General features: G+C 54.7%; 12 protein-coding genes across 12 annotated transcripts; 6 read left to right on the top strand and 6 right to left on the bottom strand.

The window, feature by feature from the left end:
- Positions 1-124: 124 nt before the first annotated feature.
- On the bottom strand, positions 125-2,114 carry P168DRAFT_322504 (uncharacterized protein; the record flags this gene model as incomplete). Its single annotated transcript, XM_024840577.1, has 2 exons — positions 125-137; positions 1,897-2,114. The coding sequence occupies 2 exons, from the start codon at positions 2,112-2,114 to the stop codon at positions 125-127; spliced, it is 231 nt and encodes a 76-aa protein (XP_024688637.1).
- Positions 2,115-3,917: 1,803 nt separating this feature from the next.
- On the top strand, positions 3,918-6,064 carry P168DRAFT_307714 (alpha/beta-hydrolase; the record flags this gene model as incomplete). The annotated part of the gene is made up of 6 exons (XM_024839131.1): positions 3,918-4,142; positions 4,254-4,413; positions 4,470-4,610; positions 4,650-5,489; positions 5,588-5,767; positions 5,815-6,064. The coding sequence occupies 6 exons, from the start codon at positions 3,918-3,920 to the stop codon at positions 5,901-5,903; spliced, it is 1,635 nt and encodes a 544-aa protein (XP_024688636.1). The 3' UTR covers positions 5,904-6,064.
- Positions 6,065-6,701: 637 nt separating this feature from the next.
- On the top strand, positions 6,702-8,399 carry P168DRAFT_313575 (MFS transporter). The gene is made up of 3 exons (XM_024839677.1): positions 6,702-6,926; positions 6,973-7,429; positions 7,492-8,399. The coding sequence occupies exons 1-3, from the start codon at positions 6,775-6,777 to the stop codon at positions 8,314-8,316; spliced, it is 1,434 nt and encodes a 477-aa protein (XP_024688635.1). The 5' UTR covers positions 6,702-6,774; the 3' UTR covers positions 8,317-8,399.
- Positions 8,400-8,693: 294 nt separating this feature from the next.
- On the top strand, positions 8,694-10,599 carry P168DRAFT_313574 (acyl--CoA ligase). Its single transcript, XM_024839676.1, has 5 exons — positions 8,694-8,804; positions 8,853-8,990; positions 9,042-9,476; positions 9,540-9,964; positions 10,042-10,599. Exons 1-5 carry the CDS (start codon positions 8,712-8,714, stop codon positions 10,574-10,576), a joined length of 1,626 nt encoding a protein of 541 aa, XP_024688634.1. The 5' UTR covers positions 8,694-8,711; the 3' UTR covers positions 10,577-10,599.
- Positions 10,600-10,986, bottom strand: P168DRAFT_293679 (uncharacterized protein). The gene has a single exon (XM_024837855.1). The coding sequence runs from the start codon at positions 10,834-10,836 to the stop codon at positions 10,666-10,668; it is 171 nt and encodes a 56-aa protein (XP_024688633.1). The 5' UTR covers positions 10,837-10,986; the 3' UTR covers positions 10,600-10,665.
- On the bottom strand, positions 10,711-11,139 carry P168DRAFT_78496 (uncharacterized protein). Its single transcript, XM_024842147.1, has one exon. The coding sequence runs from the start codon at positions 11,099-11,101 to the stop codon at positions 10,844-10,846; it is 258 nt and encodes an 85-aa protein (XP_024688632.1). The 5' UTR covers positions 11,102-11,139; the 3' UTR covers positions 10,711-10,843.
- A 187-nt stretch (positions 11,140-11,326) lies between these two features.
- P168DRAFT_220819 (DUF3712 domain-containing protein) lies at positions 11,327-12,577 on the bottom strand (the record flags this gene model as incomplete). Its single annotated transcript, XM_024833097.1, has 4 exons — positions 11,327-11,728; positions 11,775-11,899; positions 11,946-12,370; positions 12,417-12,577. Coding segments are annotated over 4 exons (1,113 nt in total), but the record flags the coding sequence as incomplete, so codon positions are not given.
- Positions 12,578-12,611: 34 nt separating this feature from the next.
- Positions 12,612-13,807, top strand: P168DRAFT_313573 (oxygenase MpaB family protein; the record flags this gene model as incomplete). Its single annotated transcript, XM_024839675.1, has 2 exons — positions 12,612-12,642; positions 12,984-13,807. The coding sequence occupies 2 exons, from the start codon at positions 12,612-12,614 to the stop codon at positions 13,805-13,807; spliced, it is 855 nt and encodes a 284-aa protein (XP_024688630.1).
- Positions 13,808-14,551: 744 nt separating this feature from the next.
- On the top strand, positions 14,552-17,418 carry P168DRAFT_337206 (fungal specific transcription factor domain-containing protein; the record flags this gene model as incomplete). The annotated part of the gene is made up of 7 exons (XM_024841738.1): positions 14,552-15,034; positions 15,094-15,174; positions 15,234-15,844; positions 15,894-16,082; positions 16,133-16,398; positions 16,465-16,922; positions 17,070-17,418. The coding sequence occupies 7 exons, from the start codon at positions 14,552-14,554 to the stop codon at positions 17,358-17,360; spliced, it is 2,379 nt and encodes a 792-aa protein (XP_024688629.1). The 3' UTR covers positions 17,361-17,418.
- Positions 17,419-17,709: 291 nt separating this feature from the next.
- On the top strand, positions 17,710-19,744 carry P168DRAFT_260643 (uncharacterized protein). Its single transcript, XM_024834671.1, has one exon. It carries the CDS (start codon positions 17,820-17,822, stop codon positions 19,464-19,466), a length of 1,647 nt encoding a protein of 548 aa, XP_024688628.1. The 5' UTR covers positions 17,710-17,819; the 3' UTR covers positions 19,467-19,744.
- On the bottom strand, positions 19,704-20,279 carry P168DRAFT_78462 (uncharacterized protein). The gene has a single exon (XM_024842146.1). It carries the CDS (start codon positions 20,186-20,188, stop codon positions 19,760-19,762), a length of 429 nt encoding a protein of 142 aa, XP_024688627.1. The 5' UTR covers positions 20,189-20,279; the 3' UTR covers positions 19,704-19,759.
- Positions 20,280-23,559, bottom strand: P168DRAFT_78424 (purine and uridine phosphorylase). Its single transcript, XM_024842144.1, has 3 exons — positions 22,436-23,559; positions 22,340-22,375; positions 20,280-22,268 (listed from the first exon to the last, which is right to left on the bottom strand). Exons 1-3 carry the CDS (start codon positions 23,373-23,375, stop codon positions 20,371-20,373), a joined length of 2,874 nt encoding a protein of 957 aa, XP_024688626.1. The 5' UTR covers positions 23,376-23,559; the 3' UTR covers positions 20,280-20,370.
- Positions 23,560-23,562: the final 3 nt, after the last annotated feature.

The raw sequence follows: 23,562 nt of genomic DNA, 5'->3' as shown, positions 1-23,562 counted from the left end.
GAGCAATTAGATATTTACACCTGGGGCTAGCAACCGAACAATCACGAATCCTGTACACCCACAGCCAGACGACGGTGCCATTATCGGCTTGATTGCTACCGTCCGGGATCAAGGGCCGCCCCGTTCAGAGCCAATCTCTGTTGAGGTCAGTCTATATAAATAGCCTAGTCTAACGCGTTTAAAGCTAATGCAGTGCAGAAGCCACAAGAGATCCCACCAAGAACACCCCACTTCTAGCAGGTCAGAGGATGCTCGTGAATCGAGGGCGGAAGAAGGCTTGAATCCAAGAACGAGTCAAGCTGGCATGGGCTAGTTCGTCGTTTTCGCCAATTACTCCGTCAATTCTGTTTTGTTTCGGGACAAAGATAATATCCGGTTCTGGAAAATTCTACTTGGCGGGTTATGGTTTGTATTTCCTGGGGCGAAGTTTCGCAGCAAACAATTAAACGGGTCATAGTCGAGCAGGAAAGAGAGCCCACCAGATGACAGGTAAGAGGGTCGTGGAATCCGAGGCTGGGTTTCTTATCAAACAGGACCAAGGCCGTCGATTCACCAACGGATCTATATAAGCACTACGGATACACAGCCGAGGCAATCGAAGCAAAGCCTTCGAGACTAAAGCACCCGCCAAGAGGAGACCACCTGTTATAGGCCTGATCGGCGGATGAGGATCCGAAGGATGCAGTGACCAGCCCAGATAGCTCTTTGCTTGCCCCACCAACGTCCCTCCGTATGGCGTAGTGAAGGCGTGGTTATGGGCGGGTAAACTCGGGTGGATACTGAGGGGCACCGGGTTACTGCATCGGGTAGTAAGTTTGGAATGAGGTATCTGATGCCTGAAGTCAGCATGGATCCACTGTCTACGGAGTATGTAAAGTAACTGCTGCGGTCAGAACGCGAACCACTGCCGCTTGGCAGTATCTATTTGAAGCTTAGTCTAGTTTCGCTTTTGGAGTAGTCTGGGAAAAATCCGGTTGAGGACAGCTTACAATTAAGGTTGGACTCAACACTGACCAGAGGGCAATGCAATGTCTTGTATGTAGCTGCACACCTACCTAACGGGCTTGTTATACCTATTTTGAGTATGACTATATTGTTTTTTCTCATTCTTATTGCATCTTAGATAACCACTCCAGTTGATTGCCGATCGGACATCTGGACAACTCACCACGGCTTGTCTCCGAGCAGTGGGGCACTCAGGAAAATAACAAGAATCAAAACACAATGCGGAGAAAATTACCTTCATCAATGACGAAAATTCTGAAGCCATATCTAGTGCAATCCTATCGCAACCAGTGGACCATCCCATATCCCCACACTGCAGATAAACACACCCGCTAGCTGTGGTGCCACGCAGCGTGGAATGGACCCCCTTACGTCTAGAGTGGAGGGACTGCGCAAGCTAGTCTATTTTTATCGCATCTATTTTCTTTACTTTCAATTCCTTTGATAATGGCCGTAGGGTAGACGTTGGTGGCGAAATATATTTGCATACGCGTGTAGTATAGTGTAGTATGCACCCAGTAAGTCGTCTAAGATATAGTACAGTATAGTGCAGGCTCAAAACAAAACAACAGATCAATCATTGGGTAGAGTAAATATGATATCCACATAAGCGTCAAGGTAGGAAGTCGTCCAGACGTGTGTTCCTCGTTTCGGCGTCATATCCGTATCCGTATCCGTATCCATATCTTCTTCCTCCTTCCATCCTCGATGTTTCCGATGCAATACGGTTTCAAAGCCAGCTTCCGAAAATAGCAAAAGATATATGTACTTCGCTTGATGAAATCAAATTGCGTATATTAATCATGTCCACTTTGATGGCGTCGTTTTCGCGCGAGTCCTGCTCGGAACTTATCCCGGACACAGGGATGAGAAAGACGATCGTTCGGCTACCGCTTCGTCGCAACGAGCATATTGCTCAGTCGCTTCCAGCGCGCTGATCCGCCGTCGAGACTTGTTTTGGATTTGGCGGAGTCGTTGGTTGATGAGCGTGGACGGCCGACGATGGCTTCGTGGTCGGCGAGTACGTCCTCGAGTCGGACATCTGAGGCGGAGCGTCGCAGGTGGGAAATGTCCTCTGGTTCGAGGATTTCGACGAATTTGGAGGGCATGGCGTGCATTGTATATGGTTTGTATATATATCTGGAGATATATATCGACAGAGTGGAATGTTGATGTAGTGGTGGTGGGGTAGTCACGGGACTTGTTGGACCCTAGAAGAGGTCACGTTGAGAGAGAGAGCGTTGAGAGAGAGAGAGCGAGGGAGATAGAAAAGTCAATGTGAGCAAAAGCCACGATGGAAAGATAGAGTATTCATGGAGTCGGCCGAGACGCGCGGATAATATTTCCGTTGGTGACCAGGGTGGAAAAATCGTCTAAGGATATATGTAGAAAAGTGAATGGACCAAGGCAGTATATATATAAGATGGCGATGCTGGAGCACGCTGATCCGAGGGGCATCTTATGGTCAGCGGATCCTGGCCCCGTTGAGGGAAGTGAGCATAATAATACTCCGACTAAGAAAAGATGTTGGTCATCCCTTGAGGAAAACCTCACTAAACGGACGGTGGCGTCCTCCGCAGGAATTATTGCTTAGTCGGAGACATCCCTCGTTGCCAAATGGCCCGTTCGCCGGTTGCTGCATGGTGGCGCGGTGGTGCGTGGAGGGGGGATCCATCGACAGGCATCATGAGAACCCGCGTCTCCCCCGTCCTTCGTCACTCGACAGGAGCCCTAAATGGAAAGGTGGAGAGATATCTGGTGATGGTGGAGGTGGAGAGAGCCCGAGCAAGAGGGGGGACCATGCTTCGGGACGAATGGGTCCTGGAGGGGGAGGACCGAGTTCGTAAATGGTCAGTGCTCTTCTGCAGTGTTTCTATTTCAATCTAGCAGTCTCCACTGGGGCCGACGCGTGAATCATTTCCCCTTTCGAGCTGGTCCCTGGAGGGTTGACCAATCTGAGTCGGGAGGAGCCCCGTTTATGACGTACGGTCATCCTGCGGTGTGCATATCGAGAGCATGAGGGATTCTGAACCCATTTTGATGCGGGAACTAGTGATTCTGATCTCCTGCTGCGGTGTCAGGTCTGATAGCATAGCCCACTCTTCTTCGCGGATATGTAGCAGATCGTAAGCTCTACCGTCCTCGATCCCGATGAGATGTTTGGTTGCTGTGGCGAGGCAGATAAAAATATCTACTGCGCCGTGTCGGGCCAAGGAAATCCCACAACCTCCGTGGTATGTTCACGGTCGCATTTGTAATGAGAACAGCTGTCATGCGATGGATAGACCGGTGGATTTCCCAGATAGAATATCAACATCTGGTTTTATAATCGCAGCATAATCCGTGGCTAACAGACGACATGCGCGATCTACAACAGGACACCTTTACTGTTGGAACAACATTACCCAAGACAAGCATACCACCACAATCTCACCACATTCCATCGATCTCTTTGTTTACCCCTTAAATGGATCGCAATACCACGGGTGTGGCTGGTATGCACCAAGGGACCAGAGCGCCAAACAAAGTCTATCCATGGAATTCATTGTTATGCTCCTCTTGCTACTACTGCGTGCTCATGACACATTGAATCACCCATTGTATTCACTGCCAGCAAGGGATATCCACGAGATGAGATTGAATCGTGATAATGATTAGAATTGGGTATCTTGGTAACACGCCCTTCATTCCCATTAGCAACGAGTATATCCATATCGAGAGAATCCGACGACCATCATGCTATCCAGGGTGAGTGGGTGGATGTACCACCTTGGTATGAGGTCCCCATTACGATTCAGGGTCCTTTGAGAAACAATCAATAACAACGACCCCCATCCACTGTGATTCCAATGGTTTAAGGATATCGTCCTCCGCGCAACAGCTGTCGCCCCAAGACCTCAGCTAGTGCCAACATGCGTCTCTCCGTCCTCGCCCTCGCTGCCACCACCCAAGCTTTCAGCATCGGCGGCATCATTGACACGACCAGCGGACCTATACGCGGCCAGCCGTCGTCTCTTCGTTCAGATGTCTCCGAGTATCTAGGAATTCGCTACGCGAAACCCCCAATCGATGACCTGCGATTTGCGGCGCCCGTTCCGCCGGACCGATCCACCACGGTGTTCAACGCGACAGCTTATGTATGTATGCTCCCCACGCGAATCGAAGCCATCTGACCCGAGTCTAGAGCCCGTGAGTGCTCTCGCCCAAGGACGACCAAACGCTAAATAAACAGAGACTGTCCCGGTAAGCGGGCCTCAATGGACCATGCCTTCAATGTTGGTCCACCGGGCGAAAAGATCCTGTCGGCCCTTGCACAGAGAGACAAGGACTGTCTGTCTGTGAACGTCTGGATCAAGCCCCAGAACGGCGACAGGAAGAAAGCGGTCTTCTTCTGGATCTACGGCCGAGGTACGTCTCTTCTCTCTCCGTCATACGGTCCATCCCTTGGATATTCATCCAGGTAGACTTCAAGTCCGGCAGCTCCCACACCCTCACCTACGACGGGTCCACCCTAGCCGACGAAAACGACCTCATCGTCGTCACCCCCAACACCCGCGTCAACGTCTTCGGCTACTCCGGTGCCCCAGGCCAACCCTGGAACGTCGGTCTGCGCGACACCCGACTCGTCCTGGAATGAACTAGAGACAACATCGCCGCCTTCGGGGGCGATCCCGCCCGTATAACTGTCGGCGGTATCTCCTCGGGCGGCCTCACGGCCGACATCCTTGCCTACAGCAACCTGCACGACCCCATCGCCCACGCCTACATCCCTCACTCTGGCATCGCCAGCTCCTACCTCGCGACCGGCGCGCACAACGACCAAAAAGTCTCCACTGCAGCATGGTACAACCTCTCCTCGACCGTCGGATGCGGCGATGCCGACAGCGCCCACGACACCACCGTCGCCTGCATGCGCGCCAAACCATACCCCGACCTCCTCGCCGCGATGCAGCAGCACCCCACCAAGCAATCCAACTTCAGGCCTGTCGAAGACGATGACACCGTCCCGCGGGACTTCGCCACACAAGCCCGGAAGGGCCGTTTCGCGCACAAGCCGCTCTTGACAGGCTCGACGGACAACGAGCTCGGCTTCTTCCTCGTCATCGCTTTGATCAAGGACAACCTGACGACTGAGCAAATCGCCGCCTTTCCTGTGCGTCTCCTCCAGCCGCTGATGGACCTGTTCGCCCTGGCGAGCTTCAGTTGTCCGGCGGCGGAGGCGGCGCAGTATCGCGCGGATCGGGGCATTCCCGTCTGGCGGTATCGGTATTATGGGGGGGAGTATACTAATACGGAGGTGGTGCCTGTGGGGTCGGCGTACCACGGCTCGGAAGCGCCCATGGTGTTTGGGACGGCGTCAGTCGTGACGGGGATGGCTGACAGCGAGGCGGAGGCGCAGGCGGGGCGGTATATGCGGGCGGCGTGGGCGGCGTTTGCAAAGGATCCGGTGGGAGGGTTGAGTGGGGGGGAGTTTCAGTCGGACAGTGAGTTTCTTCTTCTTCTTTCTCTCTCTCTTTTTTTTTTTCTCTGGCTTTTCCTGGTTCTCGTTGCCTTCCTCTAGTCACCGCTAATACAGTGATAGCGCGCTCCCTTATCCAATTGTCGCTCGGCAACCAGACCAAACCAACTTATATTTCCCCTTCCGAGACGGACGCGATGTGTCCGGTGCTGAAGTCGTATGATAGCGTGATAGACAATCTGAACATTGTGTTCACAGCGATGGGATCGGATCAAGGGGAGGAACTTGGAAAGGAATTGGCCGGTATGTTAACAACATCTACCATTTATGTGTTGATCTAACGTGAGTAGATATCTTCTACGAGCCGCTGGATAACGAGGCAGCGATGAGGCACGCTTTGGATCGTATACACGAAATTGCAGCGTCGATACGGGGGTGATAGATATGTCGGGATTAACTCTAGTTCATCGATGAATAGATATCTGCTTCATTCTATATATCCACGTCTCTGGCCAAGGCAAGATACATATCATAGTAGCACTTAGTATTCACATATCCAGGAGCTGGGTCCACATATATATTTACATCCCTACATTCTTGAGATGGAATCGACAAGATATCTCCACTCGTATTGTATACACAAGTCTGAATAACTCGAGATTTCTCCGTCATAAGGGTAACAAGGGATTCTGGTAATTCATAAGTAGAATGTCAAGGGGTAGAAGAGACTGAGCTATTTATAGCTCAGGAATCTGTAACATAGAAATATCCATCTACACGCTACACGGTGCATGCACATATTATAGAACTGGACACGGATATTACAGCGGCTCTTTGATAATACTATTCTTGTACTGACAATGGCAGCATCCTAACTAAGTCCGTCGTGACTGCTGTTCACCTGCAGCATCAGCATATCTTGTGTTGTTAATGATTGAGATAGGATATCCATATATCCAGTGCATAAGGCAGATATGCCGAGATGCGAGATATGCACGGGCATAATCATCCAGACAGCCGGATATCCCTGCATAAAAATAACCGACAACGATCTGATTGGCTCTCGGCATGGGACGAGCCGAGATGGGTCTCATGCTTTCTTTCTGATTGGTCGGGACCACGTGCCAAGCGACGTTCGCAGAATCTGCAGTGGGGCAAGTCGGATCGATCATGCCGGGTTTAAATACCAAGCTTTCATCTGGATCTCCCTCTTGTCGAGATTTGTTGGATGTAGTATTGTTGATTGATCTATTCTACTTCTTTTCGCGTTTGTTCATTATTGTTCAACCGGTCAACTGTCAACTGTCAACATGGCAGACCTGGAAAAACAGCCGGATTGTCAAACCACCACGGACAATACCGTTGACTTTGAAGGCCCTAATGACCTGGAGAATCCCTTTAACTGGCCGCAATGGAAGAAATTACGCCAGCTGGTCCTCATGGCCGTCAACACGTTTATCACGTAGGTTCCTCCCTCCCACTGTGAAACACACCCGCTGAGTTGATAGACCCCTCGCCTCCTCCATGTTCGCCCCCGGTGTCGCCGGCGTCATGCGAGATTTCCGTGAATCCGACATGATGCTCGCCTCCTTTGTCGTCTCCATCTACGTCCTCGGGTACATGGTGGGCCCCTTTATCATCGCCCCGCTGTCTGAGATGTACGGCCGCGTGCCGCTCTACCACACCTGCAACGTGCTCTTCCTCATCTTCACCATCGCCTGCGCCGTCGCCCAGTCCATGCCCCAGCTCATGGTCTTCCGTCTGCTGGCTGGTATCGCTGGCGTCTGTCCGCTGACCATCGGCTCCGGCACCGTCGCCGACATGGTCCCCAAGGAGAAGCGCGCCGGCATCATGGCCATCTGGGCGCTGGGCCCGATCCTGGGTCCGGTTGTCGGCCCCGTGGCCGGCGGGTTCCTGGCAGATGCTGAAGGCTGGCGCTGGGTGTTTTGGGTGATTGCCATTGCTGTACGTTTTTACTAGTAGTGGATGATGTGAAAGGACGACTCACTGACTAACTGATGTGATAGACCGGCGTCATGACCATCATGTGCATGATCTGGTACCGCGAATCCTACGCCCCCGTCATCCTCGCCCGCAAGGCCGCCCGACTGCGCAAAGCCACGGGCAACGAGGCCCTCCGCTCCGTCCACGACAAGGGCCGCATGACGCGCCAACGCTTCCTCTCCACCTTGGCCCGCCCCATCAAGCTGCTCTTCCTCTCGCCCATCGTATTCCTCCTCGCCCTCTTCGCCGCCGTCACCTACGGGTACCTCTACCTGATGTTCACCACCCTGACCCCCATCTTCGAGAACACCTACGGTTTCTCCCCGGGCCTGGCAGGCCTCGCCTACCTGGGCTTCGGCATCGGCAGTATCATTGGTCTCGTCGTCTGCGGCTACGTGTCCAACCACATTGCCCAGCGGGATTCCGCCAAGGGATGCTTCCGTCCGGAGTCGCGTCTGCCCCCCATGCTGGTTGGGTGCTGGGCTATCCCCGCTGGCCTCTTCTGGTACGGATGGGCAGCCGAGTACAAGGTGCACTGGATCGTGCCCATCCTGGGCACCGGCGTGTTTGCCATCGGGCTGATGACCGTGTTCATGTGCGCCAACACCTACCTGGTGGACTCCTACCTGAAATACGCCGCATCCGTCACGGCGGCTAACACGGCGCTGCGGTCGCTCGTTGGTGCGGTGTTGCCGCTGGCCGGCCCGTCCATGTACGACGCGCTGGGCCTCGGGTGGGGGAACTCCCTGCTGGCGTTTATCTCCTTGGTGCTGTGTGTGTGTCCGGTGCTGTTCTGGCGGTATGGCGAGGCGATCCGCACGCACCCGCGGTTTCAACTGACGCTGTAGCATTCTTTCTTTGTATCTATTTTCTGTGGTTGTACAGCATTGGCGTTTAAAAAAGACTATAATAGGTAATACGATTGCATTCTAGACTTTCACTGTGGCTCCACATAATTCGTACATTGGATTCTCCACCAACCAGAAACCACCGTCGCGCTGGGTCCTCGACCGTCCAACGTTTGGTTGACGGTCTGTTAGAGTCGCCCAATGTGGAGCTTCACCCGAACACCGAGTTAACCCGCGACGATCATTTCCATTTAGGGCTCACCACGTTTATCCACGGTGCCTGGCATGACATGGTATTGTTCGGTCTTCTATCCGTCCACCGCAATAAATACATGAATGGTCCCTACTTTGACTCTTCCTCCACCTATCTCGCTCTTCATTGAACGTCAGAACAGATGATTTTTGAACCTCCCCGGCGCGTCCCCGTGCCTTCCTCCGATATCCTCTCCTACCTCTTCTCCGATCCGCCCTACGATCACGATGAGCCGGTACGCTTGACTTTCTGTGGCAGAAGTCTCCCGCTGATTGAATGGTAGATGTACGTCGATGTGCACGACCCCGCGCGGTCCATCTCGTATAACCAGGCGCACCGACTGGTGCGCCAGCTCGTCGCCGGCTTGAAAGCATGGGGCGTCCAACGCGGTGACTGCGTGGTCATTCACTCATTTAACGATGTACCTCTTCTTTCCCCTGGGAAACTCAACCACCAGCTAAAATGAATATAGATCTACTACCCCATGCTCGTCCTCGCCATCGTCGGCGCCGGTGGCGTCTTCACCGGCACGAACCCCGCGTACACCCCGCACGAACTCGCCCACCACTTCACCGCGTCCGACGCCCGCTTCGTCATTTCCGAGCCGGAGATCCTCCCTGCGATCCAGAAAGCCATGGTCGAGAAACATATCCCGATGGAGAATTTAAGGGTGTTCAACGCCCAGAGCCAGCCCGTCCCTGCGGACCTCCTCTCCTGGGAGGACCTCCTCGCCCACGGCGAGACAGACTGGGTGTCGTTTGACGACGAGAAGACCGCGTCAGACACCCCCGCCGCGCGACTCTTCAGCAGTGGCACGACGGGCCTCCCCAAGGCGGCGACCCTCACGCATCGGAATCTCGTCGCGCAGCATGAACTCGCTTTTGAGCACAATCGCCGCCCATACCAGGTATTCCCCCCTTTCCCTCCATAAAATTCTCTTCCTCTATATGTATACTGAATAATGATATAGATCTCCCGCGTCGTCCCCATCCCCCTCTTCCACGCCGCCGCCGCCCCTAACACCCACTTCGGCTCCCTCAAAGGCGGCCACGTCACCTACCTCATGCGCCGCTTCGACCTCCCTCTTTTCCTCGAAACCGTCGAGAAATACAACGTAACCGAGCTAGCCGTCGTCCCCCCGGTTGTTCTCGCCATCCTCGCCTCTCCGCTAGCCCACTCCCGCCCGTTTCTGCGCTCCGTCCGTGCCGCAGCTGTCGGTGCAGCCCCCCTCGATAAAGTCGCCCAGGCGCGGTTTCGCGCGCTGCTTGCGCCGGGCGCCCCGTGTACACAAGTCTGGGGTATGACGGAGTCGAGCTGTATTGCTACTTTGGTGCCCTATCCGCAGACGGATGATTCGGGGAGTGTGGGCGTGTTGATTCCCAATGTGGAGGCTAAGTTGGTTCCCTCCCACCACCTTGTCTTTCTCTTGTTCGAGATATACATATAAAGGGTGAATCTAATAAATATGATAGACTCGTCGACAATAACGACACCAACATCTCAGCGTACAACACCCCCGGCGAGATCTGCCTGCGCGGCCCCACCATCATCCCAGGATACTACAAAGACGACGCAGCGAACGCGGCCTCCTTCGACGCGGACGGGTGGTTTCACACAGGCGACATTGGATACTGCGACGCGGCGTCCCACCGCTGGTACATCATCGATCGGAAGAAGGAGTTGATCAAAGTGCGCGGGTTTCAGGTTGCTCCGCCAGAGCTAGAGGGCGTGCTGCGCACGCACCCGGGGATCGTCGATGCGGCCGTTGTTGGTGTCGGCGGGGGTGACCTGGGTAGTGAGCGCCCCCGGGCGTATGTGGTTTGTCGGGCGGGGGTGACCCTGGGGGAACAGGAGGTCCGCGCGTTTATGGAGCCCCGGCTTGCGAAGTATAAGGCTTTGACTGGGGGGGTACGGTTCGTGCAGGAGATTCCGAGGAATGCGAGTGGGAAGATCCTGAAGAGGTTGCTGCGGGAGAGGGCTGCTTCGGAGGGGCTATCCAAGTTGTGATTTATATTCATATCTTGACTTCTCTCATACATACTATTCATTTCGTGTATATTATCCATTCATGAACTCATCTTGGTAATCCTGTATGTCTATGATTTGAACAACCGTCGCAAAAAACTCTTCTTCGCCCCCGACGCTGCCTCGTTCAATACCCCCACCTGTAACCGCTCCTGATACCGACTCAGCACGGAGTCGCGATGATGCTTGTGGAACTCCTTGGAGGCGTCTGTCCCAGCCACCTTGTGCAAGACTATTCCCATTAGTATACTACATTACCCACGGATAAAGAGGAAAGGAAAAAAAAAAAAAAAATTTACTCCGGTCCCCCCCTGGATGCTCCGCCTGGAAATCCGTTATGTTGTACACATTCTTGTCGATGATGATCCAGCTGTCAGACGTGCGATTATGCGCCGCCACTTCGGTCGGCGTGTACGCGGCGACGAGATGGTCGCTGTGGTTGGCGGGGTGCGATGTAGGGAGGGTTTTGGGACTGAGCGCCGGGGTGATGGTTCCTCCGTCTGCCATCTTGTTTCTTTATCTTCCAGGCTTTGTTTTGTGTCTTGGGTTTCTTTGTAGAATGGAAACCGTGGCACTGGAGGGGACGGCGTATTTATAGTTGGGGGTGTGGAGTCACTCGGCCCAATTAGGGCTAATCTGACGCATCGTTACTAATGCTGCATCTACAAGAATCTTACTAGTCAGTCACCATCAATTCATATATCTACCTAGATGTTAAAGATGCAGATCCTGCAACGCGTCCGTCAAATCAGACAATCCATTCCCCAGATCCCCCACATTCTTCAACATATCCGCCAACCCCTTCCCCCCGCCCAGCCCCTTCAGCGTGTCCAGCAAAACCGTCATGATAGGCAACTCCGCCTGCAGCGTCAGATTGTTCAGCACGCGCTCGAAGAACGGGATGTGCTTTCCGTGGTAGACGGTCTTGTTTCCTGATGCCGACAGCCGTATGTTTCCTTTGCGGAGCACGTCGCCCTGCTGCGCCATGATCGGTACGATGTTGTCTAGCACCGTTGGGATGTCGATGCGTCCGCGCAGATCCACGCTGTTGTTTCCTGGCTTGAGGAAGACGTTGTCGATGTCGGCGAATCCCAGCATGATGTCCTCGCTTTTGAGGTTTAATGTTACGTTGCCCTGGCTGGTTAGACTCTGCTGCGCGATAGATGGGGAATAGGCCTACCAGAGCGAATCCCACCACCGAGTGGTTGGGCAGATTGGCGCGTCCTCGCAGGTTCGTCCCGTCTTCTTCGGCCGGGTATACGAGCCGTGCAGATTCGATCGCGAACCCGCTGAGCTTGTCCAGACCTGATACATTAATGATAATTTAGAATGAAGGAGGGATCAGAGATACCCTTCAAGCGAACGTCCTTATCCAGGGTTAAGCCCGCCTTGAGCGCCCCCAAATGTCCCGTTGTTGCGCCCCGCGCGGACATGATAAACTCCTTAGAGTACACGGCTTCGGAAAGCACCGCGACGAACTCGTCTTCCTCCAGCACCTCCGTGTGGTGATTTATCACTGTCAGCCGGGTCGGTCCGTTCAGGCTGAACTCCCGCATTTCCACGCCAATATACGGCTTGAAGGGCTTCGTCGCTCGGTTGAACAGCCGCAGCGTGAATGGGTCTGTCCGTGCCTTGATCCCCTTGGGCATGTTCAGCGCCGTGTCGATCGAGAAGGTGACGTGTGACGGGTCCGGATCGGTGATCTCCGCGTTGTACACGGGGAGTTCGGTGTCGTCGACGATGCGCTGCGCGATGGCCGGGATGATCAGGGTGAAGCTGTTCATTAGCTCGTCTACATATCAGATTTGCGAGGGAAGCATACAAGATGGGGAGGAAGATGGCGGAGAAGATGATCCCCGCGATGAAGTAGCACACCCAGAACCGCCGGAGGTGTTTCTGCGTCTTCTGCTTTCTCGATAGAGTGGAGTCGACTGTCTCGACGTGCTCGAGGTCTGTCCCCGACGCCAACGCTTCCTCCTTCTTCCGGATTGAGTCGCGGTATGCATCACCGACAGCCATGGTGTCTGAATGCTCGATTTCAGTGAGCAGTACCTACTCAAGTATCGTCTGGATGCATACATCCTATATACTGGACCCTCAACCGTACCCCAGATTAGGCATGATTTCTCCACATTCTGGGAACCCTAGACTCTGTGGGGGATCTGCGACCCCGCCTTTGCTTCCAATCGCAGTCAGTTTGCTTGATTCAGCCCGTGCGTGGTGTCGATCCGAGCCTGATCCCGCCGGTCCGCGGTTCTCCACATGATTCCGCCAATGCCGGTCGCGTGGTCTCGCATATATAGAAGTCGATATCAATATCTGTGACCTGGTTATCCAAAGTATACAGACCTCTACTTCGCGAGCATGTCGTCTTCCTCTTCAGATCCAGAGAAAGCGATCGACGAGAAGGCTATCCAGAGTACCAGCCTGGAAAATGCCGTCCACATCCAGCGCATCGTCCGCGAAGGCATCATCCTCGGGGGCGGCGCGACAGCCATCCTCCTCCAAGTCGCCATGCCCGGCGTCGGCAAAGGTGTAGACAACCACAGCAACTTCGCCTACCGACCCATGGACCGACTGCGCACAACCATGACCTACGTCTACTGCATGGCGTTTGGCTCGCCAAAGGAGAAAGAAGCCGTCATCGCCATGGTGCACCGCGCGCACTCTTCCGTCAAAGGCACTGACTACTCCGCCGACGACGCCCAGCTACAAGTCTGGGTCGCTGCCACGCTCTACGCCGTGGGCGTCGAGCTCTACGAGGAGATCTTCGGCCCCATGGACGAGGTCACCGCCGAGCAGACCTACTGCGAGTACGCTGTCCTGGCCGTCTCGCTGCGCGTCCAGCCCGACGAGTGGCCCGCCACCCGCCAAGCCTTCTGGGCCTACTGGGACCAGCAGATCGCCTCAATAGAAGTCAACGACCATGCCAAACACGTCGCCCACGACCTGCTGTACAACACGGGGTTGCCTATCCACCTGCGCGTCCTGATGCCCTGGGTGCGTCTTATGACGGGCGAAATGCTGCCGGCGCGCATCCGCGAGGCGTACGGCATCAAGACCACCAAGCACCGCCAGCGTGGCTACCGGTGGACGATGAGTCTCGTCCGTAACACGTACCCGGCCCTGCCCAAGTTTGTCCGCACGTATCCCAAGAAATACTATCTCAATGACATGCGCAAACGCCTGCGAAAGGCTCAGATGCTGAATTAGGAAGGGTTTGCGAGTGTACTAGTGCGGATTATAGTTTATTTACCCTCGCTATATCATATAATGTGATTGGATGATTTCTGTCCGAAATATGGCGTAGTCCCCGTCTGTCTAAGAACCAGTCGATCACAGCCGAGTTGCCGCGGAACCAACAGCTCCTTCTCCACCGCGGGGTATGTCGATCTTGACCTGGTTCTACGAGCAAGTTCGGATCCTAGTCTCATTTGGAATCGTCCTCGCCTTCTTTCCATGAAATGGCGTTGTCGTCTGATGTCACCCAGTATGGCAGTCGGTGCCACAGCGGGGAAGCAGGCATTAGGGCTAGACCCATCACATCATCTGGGGCCCCAGAATCAGACTCCAGAATCAGACTTCATGATTCAGTCTTCATGCCGATCCCTACCCCACAGATTCTGCTCACCTGGCCCGTCTCGGATGCAAGACGATGACGATCCGTCTGGTCTGAGTGCTGGTCCGTGCAGTCTCCTTCTTCTGTCTTCTCCTTCCCCTGCTTCTGCTTCTCTCCTGTCTCATCCCCCGCACTCCGTCGACTGGTCATTGACCCCAAGACAACATGCTCCGTCGCACGAGAAGAGCCCCCAAGGCGTGCTCATGGTGCCATCACCGCAAGGTGCGCTGCGATGCCTCCATTCGGGGCTGTCCCTGCACGCGCTGTCGCCAGGATGGACGACCCGAATGCATTCTGCGGGGCAAGTTACCCCGGAAGTATGTTGACACATCCTGGACATGGACAAGATAGTTCCTTATACTGATCGCCCAAGCTTCGCCGGCTTCGCCACCCAAAACGACCACAACCTCCGCGCAACCCAGATCGACCATCTCTCCGCCAAAGCCCCACTGGATCCCTCCCTCCGCGCCCTCATCCCCGACGACGTCGACTTGCCTCCCTCCTCCACGTCCGTTGCCCCATCCGCAGACCCCCTCCCCCCAGGCCATGTCGCATTCACATCCTACCCCTTTGTCGAGTTTCGGGGCGTGGGTATCCTCCCGCGCGAGGACCTCGCCTTTCTAGCGTCGAAGGCATGTCTGAGCGTGCCGGATAAGACGGTCATCGATGACTTTGTCCGCCAGTATTTTCTCCACATTCACCCGTCTATGCCGGTGCTAGATGAAGCGGCGTTCTGGGATATGTATCTTCATCCAGGGGAGGATGTCGACGGGCGCGTGTCATTGTTTGTTTTCCAGGCACTCCTGTTTGTCAGCTGTGCGGTGTGTTTTCCTGTCTTTTCACTTATTTGTCTTCTACTGTGTGGGACTGACAGAAATAGCACGTCCCCCTGGAGACTCTTCAGCAGTGCGGTTTCAAAGATAAGCGCGATGCCCGGAACAGCTTCTACCGGCGCACTAAGGTAACCCCCCCCCCCCCCCCTTCTCCACCCATGTAGCATATCTAACTAATGGACGACAGTATCTATTTGACCTGAGCGGCGAAGACCGCCCCTACGCCAAATCCCAAGGTTGCATCATCCTATCCCACCATACCTCAGGCGAGGAACCCCAAGCCGCCAGTCTATGGCTCACACGCGCCATCCAGAACGCCATGACCATCGGGTGCAAGCCCGGCCCCAGCGAAGACGTCGAGGACTCACTGAAGAAGCGCCTCTGGTGGTCCATTATCTTGCGCGACCGCAGTCTGTGTCTGGGACTGCGCCGCCGCGGCCAGGTGACCTCCCTGGAATTTGGCATGGCGGCCGAACCGCTCGACGAGGAGGACTTTGCCGATGAGATTCGTCGCTCCCAGGTCTATGAACCGGATACCAAGCGCATGCTTGTCAAAGTCCTGCAGGAGCAGTGTCGTCTGTCTGTGCTGCTTACTGAGATGGTCTCCTTCGTGTTTGCCTCCCACGGTCTGGCGGCCCCTGTCATGGGCTTCGAGCAGTTCCATCATGAGCTTGCGCGTATCGCTCGTATTCAAAGACTGTTGGCACAGTGGGAGGCCTGCTCCCAGCTGCAGGGACTACTCACCGGGGTACCGGACCCGGTAACGCAGATGACCAACTTTGCCTATATGTTTTACCAGTATGTTTCTTCTACCAGCTTCGACTCGACCAACAAGCTAATGGATTAGCACTGCGCGCATCGACCTCGCCCACTACGAGACCCTTCTCATCGAAAACCACCTCCTGCTAGCAGGGACGAACTACATCCATCATCTCTGGCAAATCGGCGCTACGCTCTACGACGCCATGAATCAGTTGACGGCCGTGATGGAGTATTTTAGCCGGGAAGGGCGTGCCCAGAACCTGCCTCTCAGCGTGTATGTCCCACAATCAAAGGGCTACACATGGTACAAAGCTAACGAATTAGTCTCGCCTACGTCGCCATGCCCCTCGTCCTCACAGCAATTGATCTCAAACTCTCCCCCACCTCCTCCGAACTCGACACCCGTCGTCGTCGTCTCGACGCCCTCGGGGCCATCATCCGCCACTCCGGCCGTGTCTACGACGTCACTGACATGGTCAGCGCCGGAACTAATCACATCCTTCAGCTCGCCTACATGACCTCCCAGCACCTGTTCCTCCGCTGGGACGACGAACCGCCCACCCCGCGCGTCCGCAGCGGCCAGTCCAACAGTCCGAACTCCACAGACGGGACAGCTGCAGCAGGATCAACACCAACAAATACAGTCCCAGCGGCAGGAGGAGCCACGCATCTGGTCGAGAAGGACGCCCTTCCCACGCCGCCCCCATTCCCCAGCGCCCGCCGCGCCGCCTCCTGGCACGAGGCCTTCCTGCGCCATCCTCGCGCCTACCTCCTCATCTCTACCTCCGTCGACTACAGCCTATCCGTCGGGCGTCTGCCCTACGACTCTGCCCTTCCAGAGCTAGTCCGATGCATCCCACCAATTGGAATTGGAATCCGTCTGCCTTGGACGATGCCCAGCCCGTCTACACCCATCTCCCCCCGCAGAGCCAAGCAGAAGAGACAGTTGGCGTTGAGAGAGCGAATTCACAGTATTTCTTCGTCTGCGTCGTCTATCCCTGTAGACGGATACAGGCAAATGGAGACAGATAACAGTCCGGTCGGAACGGATACCCTCCGCACCATATCCGATGAGGCTGAGGACGCGCCCAGCCGGCTGATCCTGGGCTTGAGTGTGGATGATACGGGTTATGAGTCCCCTCCTCCTTTCCCTTCACCTCTGCAGCTGGAGCAGGAGCAGGATCAGGAGCAGGATCAGGAGCAGGATCAGGAGCAGGATCAGGAGCAGGATCAGGAGCAGGATCAGGAGCAGGATCAGCAGCAGCAGCAGCAGGGAAATGACGACACCGTCAATCTCGACTATCTATACCTCGACAATATGTGTGACCCTACCTCACTCGATCACGGATTAGAGTGTGATGAAACCCATTTTGGGGGGAGCGCACAGCCCATGCACCAGCAGCAGCAACAACAACAACACCAGGAGCCGAATTACTCACCCAATGAGCAAAGTCAGTGTGACCAGACTGTAGCGGGTTTCGATCCGCTAATCAGTTCTATTGTACAAGAGTTCTTTGGTGAGCAGGGTGGCCCGGGGATGGCGATTGGGTAACTTAGCTGTATGCAGATATAGTATGCGTATGTGAATGCGACTGAAGGTTCGAAACAGCTGTTCTTCCGGTATGCTTGTAGTCGACTGTATTTTCCGAGCTGAGAACCGATTCACTTGATTGTCAAGTATGCGCAATATTTTGGTCTATGTTATCTCAGCCACTTACCGAATGGCATGTTCATTGGGCTTGGGATGGCTCGTATCCCAGCATACTATAATTCAATCCAATATAATATCATTGTATAATATATGTCTTTTTTTAAAACGCAACCCCGCACATGTCACCGAGATCCGTCGGCACGGGGACCCATCCATCCCAGTAGACCAAGCCAGCCACCATGTCGATCACCCCGCATTCGCGACCATAGCACCACATGGAGGGTGGCGTGTGGAGAAAGACAGTAAAAGAGTCATTAAAACGATATTGCACCCCACAAAATCAACACCAACTACGCCAAAATGCGTCTCGCCGTGCTTGTTCTCCCCGCCCTAGTGCTCACCACCTGGGCGGAACCCCGTCTTGATCGAGAGAAATTCGTGAAAGCCTCCGAGGGCGTGCAGGACATTGCCAAGCTGTTCTTGTCCAAACATCCAACTCTACGAGATTATCTTCTTGCTCAGAATAAGGCTCCCCATGAAAAGCGAAACCCGGCCTTTGAGATCCCCCCCGGCACGTCGGCCAACCCCATCGAGAATATCGGGAACTTGCTAAAGGGTATTACGGGGCTCCTGTCACCGACATTCCTCCGCGATGTAGAAGATAGCGTGCATGCGCTGGGCAAGCTGGCGGAACAGCCGTCGCCGGATCAGACGAAGAAGCTCGTGCGATTGGCGTCACGCTTGAAGGATCAGGGCCTGGTGGATGATGCGATGATGCTGCTGGATAATGCATCTAAACTGCTTACCCCGGATTTTGTGGATACCGTCGTCGATCTGGTGAAGAATGTGGGTCCGCTCGTTACAGACGCCAATGTCGATCGGATTAAGAAACTGCTGCACAACGCGGGCTTGCTGCTCACGCCGCAGTTTAATGATGATACACGTCTGCTGCTTCATTCTGTGGAGAAGGCCCTTCCGGTGGAGCACATCGCTGCGTTGAAGGCTGTGTTGGCTGGAGCCAATGATCTGCTCGATCAGGAAGGCGTGGACCAGCTGCAGGCACTGTTGAAAAATGGGAAGGAGCTGCTGACTCCGGAGATGAGCAAGAGTATTCACGAACTGATTAAGAATGCTGGTTTGCTGGCGACTCCGGAGACGCTAGACGCCGTCGACAATCTGCTGCATGCCGCGTCACAGCTGCTAACTGCCGATATGGCCAAGAGGGTATCGGCTGTTATGGACGGCGTGGACGATTTCAACCTCGATCTGTTGCAGCGCGTGCCGGGTATGCTCGACAATGCGGCGGATTTGCTGACACCAGACGGGGTCCGACAGATCAGTGGCTTACTATCTAATGCTGGGGTCCTGGTGGACAGTAACGCGCTGGAGAAGGTCGGCCCATTGCTCCACAACGGTGCTAGCCTGCTCACGCCGAACATGACGGACGATATAAAAAAGCTAATTGCCGTCGCTGGCGGGGCTGATATCAAAAGCATGCTGGATCAAGCCCTGCCCATGCTAGATGTGGCCGCGCCTTTACTCGAGAAAGACTCCGTGGAAGAGATTCAAAGTCTTTTACAGAACGGAGGCCAGCTGCTTACCCCGGAGGGGGTGCAAACTATCCGCGGAATGATCGACACGCTCTCGTCGGGCGTCACGCCACGGCTGCTCGAGCAGGTGCAGGATCTACTGGGTACCGCTCAGCGGCTGCTGACATCGGAGATTACAGACCATATCAGGGATCTGATTGGAAACGTTTCTGTGGCGCTGCCACCACAGACCCTGCAGAGCATTCCGTCGCTGCTAGGTAATGTGGGCGACCTTCTCACTGAACAACGCGTTGAAGATATCACCGGGTTGGTGGACAACGTATCTCCGGTCGTTACGCCCGAGTTGATGGACCGCGTGCAGGGACTGTTGAGTAACGGGGCAAAACTACTAACCCAGGAACGGGTGGAGAAGATGGGGGTGTTGATCGGGCACGCTTCCAAGGTATGTCTAGATTAGATCTGGATGATGTCAATACTGACAGTTTTAGCTGGTTGGACAACTCGTCGAGTTCCTGCGTACCGTCCCGTATATCAAGATCGAAATTCCGGATGTTGGGGGCTTGATGAAGAGAGAGGAGCTTTACGACATCGTGGCGAAGGGAATGAATCAGCTAGAGACGTATTCGAGGAGTGGCTAGTGATTTCGATGAAATCGAGCAATCGTTTCTATGAAGTATTGTCTATGCATTCTCTGCCCAAGATTCAGCGGCTTGTCCGATGATGAGCCGATTAAATTGCGATTGACTTTATTTATCTGGATTCAAGCGATCCTGCGATAAAATTAAACAAGAATCCAGCCGGGATAACCAGCTTGAATGACCAGGTCTGTAGAACCCGTTCATATGTATATGGATGTCTCTGGGATAGGCAAATATATGCTCTAAAGATAAATGATACAATAGCGTGTCGGGTTTTATTAGACCCATACTGATCAAGAACGCACCCATGAAACAACAGTATGACCTCGAGTGAATCCCGGAATGGACTTGCTGCTTGCCAGATTTTAATTAACCCATGGCCCCGCAATAGATCCTGGGTTTTGTGAAAATTTGCTGCAACGCGCAATTGGTGAGGCAACATACACCTGGCCCAAACTTTGGTGTGGGAAGCCGCTTTTAGCGGATGTCCGGACAACAATGCCACATATGTCATTGAGAAACTCGATATGCTGGCAGCCATCGGCCCCGTGAGTGTCTTACACACCTGGCTGTACTTGATGCCTGTCTCAGGATACCTTCGATGTTTCCTTTGACCAATCGTAGAAGCGCCCTTCACGTCGACCAGATTCAATCACCAACACTTCAACAGCTCAACCCATCATAGCCGCCTTTGAAGTGAAAAGCTAACCACTCGCGAGGCTATCAATGCATCGTCACTTGGATGACTGGTAACTGCGAGTTCCTGCCGCAGCCCTTCTCCAGCGATACTGTTTCCGGCTCCGGCACCGGTAGAGCCCTCACTGTGCGCCTCCTATTCAACCGCGGAGTCCGCCACAAAGGCTCCCAGAGGAGAAATGAGGTCCGGGGAGACTGTGTCAGTCGTTGTACGATCCGCTTCTCCACACCTTCGGTCCGCCCCATTTCCACATTCCGGCAACACGCGTCCAGCCAGCCCGGGCAACTAGGCACAGGGGCATACCGCCGATAGACGGCGTCGATGATTAGCTCCGCCTCCTGCAGCTGCAACAACCCCCGTGCATATGCCTCGGTGACGAATTGGGCAGCCAGATCGGGCTGGCTGAAGGTCGAGAAGGCAAACGCGGATCGCTTGCCGTCGACCGTCGCGAAGGGGTTCGCGCCTGCGTAGAGAAAGACACGAGGAAGACTGCGATGGCCGGTCTCCACGACCGAGTACAGCGACTGATCCAGCGCTTCCTGCAGCCGTCCTGGCCGATTCTCAATGCTCTTTTGCATGGTGGAGCTGAGAATTAACTCGACAGCGGTAGAGTTTCCAAACACGGCGGCAGCACGGAGAGGAAAGTCCAACGGCCCAGCCTGGAAAAACGGGTCGGCCCCTGCCTGAAGAAGCACGTCGACCACGCTGTCCGACCCAGAGAGAATTGCCGCAGTGAGTGGTGTGCCCAGTGGGCCCCATGTTTCATTCATGTCAAACGTAGGGATCTTCAGTAGGCGCGGCAGTCGTTGCACCACCGCGGGTAAATTGCCTTCCAGCGCCTCATCGTACAACAGATTGTCTTCCTGAATGAACACTTTCTTGAAGTGGCTGATTTCCTGGATCTCTCGCTCACGGAGCTCCATGCCCCTCGGGCTGATTTCAACCTCGATAATCGGATATTCTTCTTCGCTGGACTCGTCGTCACTCGCCGATGCGTCTTCAGGTGGTGGTCTTGAAAGCCGGTGCGCATTGCCGCTGCTATCTATGCTGGATGCCCCTATGCTGTGGGGGATAATCGGTTGGAAATCACCCTTTGCGCCGCCAATCTCCATTGACAATGTACTGCGATTCGCCAGTAAGTCGTGTTGCAATCCTCTTTGTCCATCTTCGTAGGACGCATATAGTCCGACTAGGCAATCGGTCGGAGGGTCAATAGCGCGGGGCACTCGTAACAGGCCATCACTCAGTAAGGATGGAATGACCGCAATTTCAGTCGCTGTCAGTTTCCTCTGCTCCTGTTGGGCGCACAGCGCGAACAGTCCACAGTTGGGGCATGTTATGAAAGACCGGAACCTCTTCACCCGACACCGACAGGATGTGCACACTTGGTCCTCTAATCGCAGGTAAGAAATGACAACGGACATGTGCAGCTTCCGACCATGTTGAATCTCATTTGCCCAGTTAGTCGGGCCCAGGCGCTTGAATCGCTTCTCCGATGTGTCGCAGTAGACAATAATAAACTCCCCTGATCGCACTTTCTCCAAGCCATATCGTTCCCCGGTGTCGAAGAAGGGCAGTAGAATCACCGCGAGGTCGTACCAATCCATGGGGATCGAAAGGTGGAGCTCTCGGCCGAGGAAATCGGCGATGATGATCTTGCTCGTGATTGCCCTCGGAATCGTCCACAGCGATGCGATATAGAGGACTAACTGATGGAGGATGTACGGGGCCTGGGGTTTGGGGGCGCCAGCAACCCTCTGCCACAACTCGGCCAGGGGTCCAACCGTCGTGGTCTCATGATTTATTTTTGGCCCATGTGCTCTTGGTGTTATAGTCTCGTCCTCCATGGCTACATTTGGATCGTGAGCGGGTAGTCTGGAAGACGGTGTTCTGCACATCGAGAAGCGCTTGTCCAGTGCATGGTCTGACAGCCGTCAAAAGGGACATGCGAACCGGATTAGCTCACCTCAAAGACGGCCAAGGAGACAAGCTTACCATCTGTTGACACGCGTGACTGGGTTAGGTGGACGACTGAAGTCTGAATTAGCTGGGCTTCTACGTTTTCGAGATGATAACATGTTTCCATCGTACATTTCTGTACCGGTTCAACCCAATTTCCTTTAGAAGGGATCCTCCCTAATATGGTTTTGGCGTATGCAGCAGCCATAGCCGCGGCGTAAGGTTGCCATTCGCTATTCTTATATTCGTCCCCGTAGTCGCACACTCCCCGGATAACGGCCACCGGGATCTGGTTCATGATCCCCGCCGCCTCCATCTCCACCCCGATGATCTGGTGCCGGTCGCGCATCTGCCGTGCCGCTGCCGCGTTTTTGACCAGCTTGTCCCCGGAGCCGATCGAACCATACCAGACGCGAGTTCGCCCCGAGCGTGGTCTGAGCGACCGAGTGACCGAGCGACCGTCGGCGTGGTAGCAGTCCCGATGCTGTCCGGGGTCGCGAAAATCACCAGTCGCGTGTTTTCGGTGCATCATACGCCCGTACTGTTCACGGAATGAGGGTTCCGAATACGGCTCCTCGGCCTTCAAGGAGCCAATAGCTGACCGCAGGAGTGTCTTCGTCTGGGCCAACACATGCCCTGAGCGCAGTAGCTGGAAGTCGTCACCCCTCGTTTCCTTCCCCAGGCCGTATGGAATCACCGCCGGTCGATCGTCGCACGACAGGGCCACGAGCACATCTCCCAGTCGAATATCCCGTGGTGGGCTTTGGGACAAATCAGGGAACCCGGCAGCGACACCAACCAGGAGGCCGAATCGGAGGCTGGGGAAGAAGGCCTTGACCTGACCGGCGAGAGCGGCTGCGGTGCTGGTACCGTACTCCTGCCCTGCGGGGAAACTCGTTATCACCACATTATACCCCGCAATATCTCCAGCGCGAAAAACATGGTCATCGCCGGGGCCCAGGGGGAAGTGACCATCATGGAGGTGATCGAGCATGGCGACCGCAGCCTGGGCCTCGATCTCGAGCGGGGCAAACCAAATCACGGAGTAGAGGCTGGGATCCAACGTTGTCATCGTAAGTTTCAGGAGACATAGTCCGTGAGGAGGCAGCAATAGATGAGAAAGGTGAAGAAGAGAAGAAGAAAAGAAAGAGAGGAGAGGAAGAGCAAGGAAGAGGTCACGAGAGACACAGCCTCGTATCACGTGGCATCTACACTTAAAATATCACATCCAGTCCGCCTACGCCTACGTCGATCATCGA

Source organism: Aspergillus campestris (assembly GCF_002847485.1).
Source record: "Aspergillus campestris IBT 28561 chromosome Unknown P168scaffold_16, whole genome shotgun sequence".
Classification (NCBI taxonomy): Eukaryota; Fungi; Ascomycota; class Eurotiomycetes; order Eurotiales; family Aspergillaceae; genus Aspergillus; species Aspergillus campestris.
This window is presented reverse-complemented; position numbering and strand designations above follow the sequence as displayed.